This window comes from Mesoplodon mirus, assembly GCF_964341445.2.
Source record: "Mesoplodon mirus genome assembly, chromosome: 9".
Classification (NCBI taxonomy): domain Eukaryota; kingdom Metazoa; phylum Chordata; class Mammalia; order Artiodactyla; family Ziphiidae; genus Mesoplodon; species Mesoplodon mirus.
In genome coordinates this window covers 78,092,738-78,105,376 of record NC_138985.1, presented here as the reverse complement: position 1 = coordinate 78,105,376, position 12,639 = coordinate 78,092,738, and the positions used below count along the sequence as shown (strand labels likewise).

The 12,639-nt window shown below is 40.4% G+C and overlaps 1 protein-coding gene across 2 annotated transcripts in view; it reads left to right on the top strand.

The window, feature by feature from the left end:
• The window catches only part of DOCK4 (dedicator of cytokinesis 4), a 484,498-nt gene that overhangs the window by 400,711 nt on the left and 71,148 nt on the right, over positions 1–12,639 (top strand). For both annotated transcript variants that reach the window (XM_082631603.1, XM_082631602.1), the window contains exon 27: positions 2,017–2,111. In XM_082631603.1, the coding sequence (XP_082487729.1) occupies positions 2,017–2,111 (95 nt within the window). The remainder of the gene's footprint in view (positions 1–2,016; positions 2,112–12,639) is intronic.

The following is a 12,639-nucleotide window of genomic DNA, read 5'->3' as shown; positions in this document are numbered from 1 at the left end:
TTTCCCACCGCGAAGAGTGCTGCCTCCAATTTCCAATTCCATTAAAAGACTGGAGGAGAAAAGATGAAACATCAGTATTTTAGAATTTACTTAAACTATTCCTAAGTACTTGTAGACTGTGAAAAAACAAGCGACTCACCACCTTCATGATTTTTTCTTTAATATCTATCTAAGCAAATGCAACAAGACAGGAAACTAAAAGTGAGCTGTAACACTTTGAAAGGTAAATGCAAACATCATTTTTCTCAGGGATTATATGTGTTCATGTCTGGGAAACTCAAAAGAATCAACCGGAAAACCATTTGGGATAAGTTTTAGAAATGCATTAAAAAGGGCTTCTCACAGTTTTAGTGAGCTAATGACCTCCTATCCCAAGGGAGGGCTAGAATGGGAGGTGTTTCCCAAAATTATCTGACCTGTAGTAGAATACATTTGGGAAACTGGTGATTCTGACAACACAGGGAGGATCTGTCTGGCCATTTAAAGAAAGATGACCTATTGGGCATGTTTCCACATGGCACATACTATACATCAACGTATGTGTGCTGAAGCCAAAGAAGCTAAAATAAATTCTTGTCAGAATATTTATGGGTTTGATCAAAGCTGTTAGAATATGTAAACACACACACACAGCTCCCACATGTTTCTTAGTTTTCTAGATTCTATCTTTCTGTCTTCTAATGGTATGAGTGACAATCGTAATCTTATATTCAAGCAGCTTACTTGTTTAACATAATGTATTGTTGGGTTTGATAAATAAAACTCTTGTGTTTGGGGTGTTTTTTCTAAGCAAAACGATACTGTTGCCTTCAATCAGATTGTTAAATATATTTTCCTAGCAGTACTTAAGTTACAAAAAAAATTTTAAGTTTTCTAGTTAATAAATCTAAATGATAGCTAGATTGAGCCAGTCTCTTTTTGAGTAGGGCAAGCTTCATTTTATTCATTACCTGCGGTGTGTTATCTTCTTGATTCCTTGTTAAGTATAATGTGCTCCAGCACTTTGAACCTATCTCTTGTAATGTTTTAAGAAATATTTCCATGCCTGACAATGGCTTCTTGTCAAGAGTGTTGCCTGGGCCTCCCTGGTGGCGCAGTGGTTGGGGGTCCGCCTGCCGATGCAGGGGATGCGGGTTCGTGCCCCGGTCTGGGGGGATCCCATATGCCGCGGAGCGGCTGGGCCCGTGAGCCATGGCCGCTGGGCCTGCGCGTCCGGAGCCTGTGCTCCGCAGCGGGGGAGGCCACAGCAGTGAGAGGCCCGCATACCGCAAAAAAAAAAAAAAAGAGTGTTGCCAGGTGATCAGTTTAAAGATAACATCTCCGTAAATACCACTCCCCCTGGTATGGCATCTCTATGAAGAATACCTTGACACTCTCTTCTAAGGACTTGTCACTGGGCTCAGCTTAGCGCACATCTGTTGTTTCTATTTATTCTGCATAGGACCCTCAGATTCTATAAACCTGCATGCATCCCATTAATACTGCATCTTCAGAATGCCCTCTAAGAAACGTGGGTTTTTGCTTAAGATGCTTTTTAATGAACATAAAATCATCTTAAGCAAAAAATTTCTAAATTTTGACACCCACTTAAAGGAAGCAAAATCGAACCAGGGCCATTTACAGTTCTCTTGAGTTGAAAGGTTCTGAAGTTTAGGACACTGTAATAGAAGAAAGAAAATATATTTCCCTGCTAATCTTCTGTTAACTAGTTTTCCATTTTATTTCTAAAACCTAAATTTTTGGAGCTTGTGAAGAAAAACCAAAAGTCATTTCCACTATGCATGAGAAAGAGAAGGAAAAAGGAACATTTGGGAAGGGTAGCAAACCAGCTGGGTGCTAAGAATGGGAAGGGTAATGATTCCCTCTCCTGGGTAAACTATTGAAGTAGGGCTCCCTTCTCTGTAATTGCTTTGGAAATGGTAACAACAGCACTGTGTGTGTGTGTGTGTGTGTGTGTGTGTGTGTGTGGACAGTTATAATAACTCAGTAAAATTGTCTCTTTCCTCCTTATCCAAGGATTTCCTGCTGCAGATATTTACTGTGTTCCGAATATTGATACGCCCAGAGATGTTTCCAAAGGACTGGACTGTCATGCGCTTGGTGGCTAACAAGTAAGACATTTACATTGATAATCATTGCAGCTCATTGCATAGGGGGAGAGGAGACTGCAAAACAGTCTTTTCACTTTGATCTCAAGTTTGAAATCTCCAAATCCTGGAGTTCTTTTTCTTTGCCTCTGAATTAATTTCACTCGTTTTTGGGGGGTTTTTTGCTTGTTTATTTTTTGGTTTTTTTTAATTTTTATGATTACTATTTGTTTTAAATAGGTAATATATTAACATAGTTCAAAATCAAACAATATAACAGAGTATGCCTTGAGAAGTCCCCCTCCCATTACCTTATTTATCACCTACCCCCAGCCTGAAGTAACCACTTCTATTAGTTTCTTGCATGTCCTTCCATTGTTCCTTTATGCAGGGCCTAGCAGGTAGCACAATAGATAAACTCTCTTGCACATCTCTCTTTCACTTAAAAATCCTGGCAGTCTTTCCAAATCAACACGTAGAAAGCTCCTCATTCATTTATGGTTTCTTTTTCTTTTGTAGCTGTATAATATTCTATTAACTAGATGTACCATAGTTTATTTAACCAGCCCTGTTGCTGGACACTTGAGTCATTTCTGATCTTTCTTAGTTCATTTTAACTCAGCAGAATCCATTAAGCATCTCCCATGTGCTGAGCACTGAGAATAAGATATGACCCTTGAGTGGGACACATGAAGATTGAAGATCCTGTTATACACCTGAGAAATGTGACCAGCAGAAGGCTGAAATAGTGCTCTGAAGGCAGTTCAGAACTAGATACAGACCTATGGGAAGTTATTGATGTAAAAGTGCATCTCTGAGAGTTGATTAGATTAGCTTGTACTAAGCATATCGGGGGGCGGGGGAGGTAGAATGATCTGAGGTCAATACTTGGATGAATAGGAGTCAGGAAAGGAGAGTAGGGGATGGTCAGAATGGCAGGAGCTGCTCCTGGAGGGCACAGTGTCATGGATTTATCTGCTGTCACCCTTCTTGCCTCTAGTATCTCAGGATACAAAATGAAGATGAAGTTTTTTTAGGAAAGTGGCCTGATCTCCACGCTTGTAGTTTACCCTGTTTCATAAGCATTCTTTCCTTCAAGCCCACATCTGCCTGCCTCTCCTTCTTCCTTTTCTCCCATTCCCAACACTCCCATGCTTAGGGTGAACGTTAGATTCTCCAGGTATCTATCCATAGGCCAAGGACGCTGTATGTCCTCCCCAGATGCCCAGATATGATGGTGGTAACAGCCTCAGGAAAATAGGGTTTGATTTTGATTAGATATGCCTAATATGGCTTCTGCTGCAGTGTACATTTATAAATGGGGAGGTGTTAAATTGCTGTGTTAAAAACTTGGTGAAGTAACAAACAGTATAATATGGCATATTATATTTTACATAAGTACAGAAACAGCTTTTCCATTTTGAAGACTAATTGAGACTCCTGAAATAGCTCTCTTTAGAGTTAGCATATTTAGTTTGATATCTGTGAGTAGAATCAAATATCTCTTCATCTGGATGTCCAGATGCTACAGATTTAAGTGGGAGCCGTTGGTCATGTATCTGGCCTTATTACCAAAGAGCAAATATTCCGGGTACCTAGCAAGGGCTATGGAGTGGTCCAGGGAGCTACATGGGAAGGGGTCCAGGCTGCTGACATCATCATCATACAGCATCATCATTTGGTCATTCTGCCTGCCCTGTGTACAGAGGGATATTTTGACTTGAATTAGAATTTTCAGTGGGGGACTTCCCTGGTGGTGCAACGGTTAAGAATCCGCCTGCCAATGCAGGAGACAAGCGTTCGAGCCCTGTTCCGGGAAGATCCCACATGCTGCGGAGCAACTAAGCCCGTGCTCCACAACTACCGAGCCTGCACTCTAGAGCCCGTGAGCCACAACTACTGGGCCTGTGCTCTAGAGCCTGCAAGCCACAACTACTGAGCCCGCGTGCCACAACTACTGAAGCCCTCACACCTAGAGCCTGTGCTGCACAACAAGAGAAGCCACCGCAATGAGAAGCCTGCACACTGCAATGTAGAGTACCCCCCCTCGCTGCAACTAGAGAAAGCCCATGCGCAGCAGCAAAGACCTAACGTAGCCAATAAGTTAATTAATTAATTAAATTGAAAAAAAACAGCAGCTGTTATTAAAAAAAAAAAGAATTTTCAGTGGCAGAAATTCAAACTGAAAGTAAATTTAACATTTTGTTCCTTTTGTACAAAGGCGGTGCTTGAGCTTCTGAAAACCATGGCAACCATGTGGCTTTTGATATGAAATGCCATCTCGCTTTGCCCCACCTAAAAATCTCTACTCCATTTAGGAAGACTTTATGGTCCCATGAGTGGGTGGAAGACTTGGAAGTCTAGATTCTGTTTTTAAGTAAACATGTGATGTTCAAGATTTTCATCTATAATGTTAACCAAATAGGAACATGATTTTGTTAGAGATGAGCTCTGTGTAATGCATTCAAACAGAAGATTAGTCCCATAGCAAACCCAAGAAAAAAGGCCATAAGCGTTTGCTGAATGCAATAACATCATTCCATTGCCACCCAAGTCAGTGCTGATAGGAATCTGGCACTACTTTTTCACTGGCGATGACGGGCTGTGGCAGATCCAACCTAATTCACAGACAGGACCCCAGGGCCTGGTAAAGCACCTGCCAAGTTGGAACAGACCACCTGCTCTTTGCTGTTCAGTTTCCCTCTCCTTTCCTCATTTAACTGCCATAGCCATTTCCCATTCAAATTATGAAAGCCTGTGGGATCTTTCTTGTGCTATAAATGCAATGTGGTTCAGAGATAAGCCTTTAGCTATTTGTGCCTTATCTGTAAAAAATATTAACCTCAATAATATTGGTAGAAAAATAAATTTCTGAAAGATGTGAAAGATATTTTAAATATGTTAAAGAGAAGACACCAGAAAGAAAAAGGTTTTACTTTGTTAAACTGTATAGAAGCAAGTTGCAGAAGCTAGATCTAGGTCCCTGAAGTTGACCACCTTTTCTTCCGTGATACGAACTTTCTTAGACAAATATTTGATAAGGGCCCCTCAAAGAGGCATTTCAACCTGAACTCCCACTTTTACTACCCACTTGTTTGCTTAATATGTGTCAAATTGATAGTAACTGGCTGAGAAGTCACCATTGCCCTACACTTGAACTCAACTGAATAGCTCATCCCACAAAATATGTTATTTTATGTGCTGGTCCTTTCTTCCTGTGTTTTCAAGTCAGTTACATGCCCTTAACTTTCTTCCATCAACCATGCTGTCCCAGATCCTGTAGCTTCTCTGCTTTATGTGAAGTCCTGCCAAAAGCTGTGACTACAGACACCTGGCGATTAGTATGGTCTTTTGTTTATTTCTACCAGAATGTCTCACATTGTGTAACGTAGTAAGTGCGTCCAGGCTAAATTTCACAAGGATAAGAAACTTGACTTCTGCCTGCTTGCAAAGCTCTATTGTGCCTGTCCACTGTAATTTCTTGGTAGGATGAGGACAACTGCTCAATCTGAGAAAGAGAACATAAGGGAGATGAAATTAAGTACCAAAAATACAGGACACTTTGAGACAAGCTTCTCTCCACCCCCTTCCATACACATTGCAAAATGCAGTACAAAAATAAAGTTACAGCTTTATACATATTTTCAAGGAGATAAATCTTGTAACAGGCTTACTTACAGAGAAGAGTAAAAACTCCCTGGCCCTGCGGTTGAAATTTCAGGCCCTTATTTTGTTTATCTTGTGTGCATTTGGCTTCAAACATATACTTTTTTGATGTGTTTTTTTCCTACCAAACACTGAATTGTTTAGCTGATTACTGCCTTCACCAGTTTAGCATTCAAATGAGATCTGTGTAGCAAATAAGTGATTTATTGAATCAAAGATTCTTAGGGAAGGTCATCCATTCATTCACTGACCCATTCATTCAGTACATATTTTCCAGTGCCTAACGTGTAAAAATAAATGTCATAGAGATAAAAAGCACAGTTCTGTGAGAGGGGTTATGAAAGGAACTTTGTTCTGGACTAGGATAGGAGGAGTTTTTTTGAAGGAGTGAAACTTGAGCTGAAATCTAAAGCAGGAGTTAACAGGCAGATAGCAAAGGAAGACTGTTCTTATCAGCAGGAATAGCATATACAAAGGCCCTGTGGTCAGAGTGAAGGAGCTGAAAGACTGCGTGGCAGAAATGTGATGAAGGAAGGAACCAGTAAAAATGAGGTTGGAAGAAGACAGGGTCCAGATATTAGAGGGTAGAGAGACGAGAGAAACCAGGAAGGACCAGTTAGGAGCTTAATACAGCAGTCCAGGTAAGAGATGATGATGGCTTGAATAGACGGATTGCAATGAAGGTAGTGAGAAGATCGATTTTGAAGACAGAGATAAGACTTGAGATGACTGGCTGTGGGCAAGAGAGAAAAAAATTTGAAGATGGCTCTTAGAATTTTGGCCTGAACAGAAGGACAAATGGTGGTGCCTTTCACTTAGATGGAAGATACTGAGAGAGGAGTAGCATTAGGGGTGGGAGAGGTGAGGAATCCTGTATTGAACAGAAGTTTGAGATGCTCTTAGGTACCCAAGTGGAGATGTAGGAGAAGAAGCTGGACATGCTTGTATGGAGCTCAGAGAAGAAGTCAAGGCTAGAGACATACATTTGAGGGTCATTAGCATTGGGTAGTATTTGAAGCCATCAAACTGAATGAGAGCACCCTAGAAGAAAGTATAGATTGAAAAGAGAAGACTACTTAAGCCTGGGCCCTGGAACATGCCAACCATTCAAAGGTCAGGATGTTGAGAAGCAACCAGCAACAGAAACTGAAAAGGAGTAGCCTGTGATGTAAAGTGAGAACCAGAAGGGTATAATACCGTATGAGGAAAATATTTCATGAAGGAAGGTGTATCAAGAGCTGCTGGGAGGTTGGAGGATGAGGACTGACAATTATCCCTGGGATTTGGCAGTGCGGTGTAGCTATTGGTGACCTTGACAAGTGCTGTTTCACGGAGTGGTGGAGATGAAAGTCTTAGTAGAGTGAATTTGCGAACAGATGGGAATTGAGAAAGTGAAAGCAATAATTATCAGCTCTTTAGAAGATTTTGCTGTAAAAGGGAGCCGAGAAGTGGGGCTATATCTGGAAGGAGATATGAGGACTAGGATTCATTTCTAAATATGGAATATTATGCATGTTGGTTTACTGATAGGAAGGGCACAGAAAAGAGAAATATTGATGGTGCTAAAGAAATCAGGCCCAAGTGAAGGAACAGTGTCCTTGGGTAGGCAAGTAGGGATGAGATCAAGTATTTCTCATTGTGCCTGTCTGTCAGCTTTCCTAAGGGGGTGGCACCTGTCCACCATCGACTTGCACTGGAAACTAAATCAACTGTGTATGCATGCAGTTTAGTTCAACTGACATTGTTTTTGGTGGTGAGACTTCTCAATGAAGGAAGCTCACCACACTCAGAGTAGCACTGATCTAGTGCACACAAGGAAGCTTGGCCTTAGCTAGGAGCATTGATACTTTTTCCATAGTAACAGGAAGGAAGACAGAGTATGCGATACTGACCATGAAAAGTTTTATGTTAGAGTAGCTGATCTGTTGAACACCCATTGTACTATTGTTTTTTGTTGATGGTGGTGTTTTTCTATTAGGGTAATTATCTTTAAATGCTTTTACTGTCCAGGAGGAAAGATAGTGATTTTTATCAAAACTGTATATGACTCAGATGAATGTACCAAAAAGTTCGATAGTTCTAGCAAATATTTACACAAGAATTGCCTGCACACTGCATCTCCAGGTGTGTTGTGAGGAGCTGGTAGAGAGAATGAATACATGAGGAAAGGCAAGAATACATTAGGGTTTAAGCCTAAAAGGTCAGAAAAACTGAGGCTTTTGTTACATGAGTGATTTTTTTGCCAATACTGCCCGGAGGAGGAGGTCAAGAAATTTTTTAAAATTCTTCCATTTCAATTCTTAGTCATTCTTTTTACCTCACCCACACTGCATGCTTCCTTCACCAAAAGCAAAATTACTGATCCTTTTCCTTCCCCATTTTGGCAGATTCTGTGCCCTCTACTTGGAGTGCCTTTCTCCATCAGCTTTGCCTGTCTTAATTTCAGTCTCTTCTTCAAAATATCTATAGAAAAGTATAAAAAGTTCTACAAGCTTTGCATTTTAGAATTATCTAGTACAGCAAGTAATTATCACAAAGCATACATTTAAATACAGGTTTGAGGCTATGGTCATTCAACAAACACTGGGCTAGGCCCTTGGTGATGCAGTGTTTAACAAGGGCAAATTCCCCAAATGTCATTGCTCTCCAAGTTCCAACCCTTGTTTGTCTTCTCTTCCATCTGTAACACCAGACCTCAGAGTGAACTGTCACGTGCATCAGAATCACCTGGCTGGGCCCCAGTGTGATCTCACCAAGCCATAGGCACTGGTGAGGCCCTAAAGTCTTATGTATCCTTCAGGTGCTGCTCATGTACTGACATTTGAGGACCACTAGCTCAGATCAGTTTCCCTGATGGCTGTCCAGGATTCTTATCTGCCCTAAATGTCTTTGTGGTGATTTCTTCTGTCCTCTTAACCTGCCAGGTTGTAGGGAAATTGTCGTGCTCCAAATTTAGATCTCCATAGCTTTTCAGTGCACAGACATCAGCCTCGTTGATGCCCAGTTTATCCAAAAGGTGCTTCTCTCAATCCATTTATAATTTATGGAGATGGGCTTTTGCTTCAGCAGATTATCAGGTTGGAGTCCTTTTCAAAAGGACAGTTTATAGGAGATGAGGTGTCTATAGGAGGGATAGCGTTGCTTAAAAAATACTTTCTAAATGCCAGGAATGAGGTGGCAACTGGAAAACTTGAAGAAAGAGCTTTGATTTCTTGTGCACTAGTTTCTCTTTTATATATACATTTATCATGCTGTGCCATAGATTAGGGTTGTCAAAAGTGATCCTTATGCCTGCATTTCTAGAGCAGACATCAGTATTTTGACCGTTTATAGTAAAAGATTGCAAAGGCTTTCTTAGCTATTGAGTTGGAGTGCTGAGATTTAAAATGTTCCCATATCCAGAAACTGAGTCATGGGTAAAAGGATAAAACCAAAGGAGCCACATGGTTTTGCATAAATTAGAACAAGTAAAGAAAAATCCTTAAACACTACAGGTATCCACTACAGTGAAGGAGTAATAATGTATATATGCCTTTAGCTGGCTTGGAGACCTGTGTGCCAGGAAACTGTCTTAGTGCTGAGACATAAAAAGCTTTGGGAGCTGCCTCTGTGACTTGGGCTGAATGTTATGAGCATAAATGAAAAGCAATTGAAGTGGAGTCATTTTAAAATCTTTCTAGCCCTGAGAAGTCTTATTTTTGGAGGTCTTACCCTTCATCATATCAAACACTAAATAGACCCACATGCCACATGCCAAAATGAAAAGCAATTTCTACAGTTTGCTTTTTAAATTATTGGCCTATGGAATAAATCATTTAATTCCAATTACCTGTGACTTCTCAGCACTTCTGTATACTTAGGAATTCTTGTTAAGTTATAAAAAGTAACCTCTAGGGCTTCCCTGGTGGCGCAGTGGTTGAGAGTCCGCCTGCCGATGCAGGGGACGCGGGTTCGTGCCCCGGTCTGGGAAGATCCCACGTGCCGCGGAGCGGCTGGGCTCGTGAGCCATGGCTGCTGGGCCTGCGTGTCCGGAGCCTGTGCTCCGCAACGGGAGAGGCCACAACAGTGAGAGGCCCGCGTACAGCAAAAAAAAAAAAAGTAACCTCTAATTTTTTCAATATAAAAGAAGTTGCATGAATATTAAATTAGACAATTAATGAAAATGATAATGTTGCATTCTGTGGACATGTTATGAGCCTTTTTTTAGTTTTTATTTTGCAGTTTTAGTTTTTGATTCCATAACACTTTTTCAGGGCTCAATATTTTACAAAGGCCCTGAAAAGACCCTGTGCCCTGTACCTCTTGTGCCTGATGATAAAGCAGGCTTGATAAGATAAGAGGGTGAGGTGTTCAATCCAGAGCAAGGATGCAAGACCCATTAAAGAACCACAGTAGTCATCAGCCTAAAATTCCAGAAGGCAGGAGAATGTGAAGCAGTGTTGTTTGGAATGTGCTTCTGACTCAGACCTACCTCTCTAGAGCCTTGCTCTTCAAAGGGTGGATTGTTAATCAACAGCATTAATATCTCCTGGAGCTTATTAGGAAAGCAGAACCTCAGACCCTATCCCAGGCCTGCTGAATCATAATCTGCATCTTAACTAGATTACCAGGTACCTGTGAAAGTTTGTCTAACTTTTAAAAGTCTAGAGCAGTGTTTCTCAGTTTTGGGTGTACATAGACTCTTCGGGGAGCTTTACCAATCCTGATGTCCAGGTTGCACCCCAGCCCAGTTACTAAATCTCTGTGGGTGTGATCCTGACATCTGTGTTTTTAAAGCTCCCAAGTGATTCCAGTGAGTGGCCAGCTTGAGACCCACGGGTCCTTCATAAAGCCAGAGAGGCTCCATATTGTTTACCAGCAAGCACAGTTCAAGAAGCCGTGGATTTTGTATGTGTGTTTGGGACCCAGCATATAAATAACAAGTGGGTAATCTTTGGCATGGAATAATCTCTCTCACTTGGAAGATTGAGTTTGGTGGCTCCTTTCTGGAGCATTGGGCCCAATAACCCAAATCCCAGGTATGTCATGTTTCACTAACACTAGAGGTTATTGTTTCTGAACAACAATCCAAGCTAGAGTTGTGGGCCAGAAGGTGGTTTTTGATGTAAAACTCAGGTGTAGTGGGACTGTGTGTGTTTCTCCATTGGATGTCAAAGCAGAACATTTGTTAAGGATGCAAACTTCTCTTTTTTAAACTTAGAAGCTAACACAGCATTTTATATCAACTAGGCTCCAATATAAAATAATTTCTTTTTAATTTAAAAAAATAAATACATAAGCTTAGAAGCCCCACAATCTACTAGATGCTGGGCAAAGAGTCTCTTCCTTGCCTGATAGCATTTCATTTTCTGACAAGTAAGCTTTAGTTTCATATAGTAAGATTTGAATTAACTACTTGGGAAACTTAATCAGTTACCATTATTGATTTCACCAGTGTCTGGGCAATTGCCACTTTACACACCTGTTACCTGCAGGTGATTTGTCTCTTTGATAGGAAATTCACTGTTGATATCTGCCATTTGAGGGGGGAGAAGAAACCACAGGACTTCTCAGTCTCATAGGCTTTACTTATACTTAATTTTCATAGGATGATTCACTGAAAGATGTAAATGACATATAAAAGGCACATGTATGTAACACAGTGCTTGCTCATGGTAGAGCAAGTGCCCATGAAAATGGTGATTTTCTTCTCTTTCCTCTTCTTCCCTTGAGCTTCCACATTCAACCATCCAACTCCTTAGCCTCGTTAATCCTCTCCTGCCCCACAAGGAGACTATAATAGTGAGTTTTCCAGCAGATTACAATAAGGAACATTTAAGTTCTTCAAAGAGTATAAATATTCTTGTAATTAGTAAATACTCTTCTAATCTATATTTTACCAGTAGGACAACCAAGGTGTGAGGTTGGTGGGGGTGTTTTGTTTTGTTTCATGTTTTTTACCTACAGGGTCAGACAGCTATATCCTTCAGTTACAAATCCCGTAATGAGAGCTGGGGTCTCCTCACATCACAAGCACTTACTTATGCATGCATCTTAAAAAAGGCCAAAGAGGTTTTAAATATCAATCATTTATACGTTGGTGCTTGGTTTTGGGTGGTTTGGGGAGTGACCTATCTTGTTTCAATATAATGCTATATCTAACATTAAATGAACTAATTGGAAATACATTCAATTTTGAATATATACTCTTGTAGCTGTAAAAAGGAGCAGAATTTGAACAAATGGGATAACTCAAGAGTTAACCAAGAATACTCACCAAATCTTCCTTTTTTAATCTCCCTAACAAAACACATATGACTATATATGCCCCCTCTGACAGGCTTTCCCTAATTTCTCCAGCTCAGAGATGCCCCATTCTCTAGATTGCTGTAACACTCACTGTCAGTTTCACATAGCTTAGTACTGGGTTATAGATAATTTCACAGTGTGCAATGGTTTCTTTAGTGGCAATCTTGTCACCATGAGAGAAGGAGTCTGACTTCCATAGCTCTTACATGCCCCCTAACACCTTAAATGGGAGAGAGCAGGAGAGGATATCTAATAAATACTCAATATGGTCAGTCGTTTTATCCTATCCATTTCATCTTTGGGCTCCATCTCTTTTTCTGTATTTTTTAAAAGTCTGACTTTCTTCCATGTTAATAAAATATAGAACATTATAGGTTTATTAAATCATTTTTGCTTTGGAAATTTATAAATTACAAAACATGAAGATACTAATATAATTCTGAGTCATATGAATTCATAGATTTTTCTGCATATCATTTCAGTGATGGATTTCTTTTCCTTCTTTTTTTTCCTGGGCATCTGTTCTCTTTTTTATTTCAAATATGAATTATCTAATATAGTTCCACAGGCTTACTGAAGGTTTTCTTCTGTCTTAGTT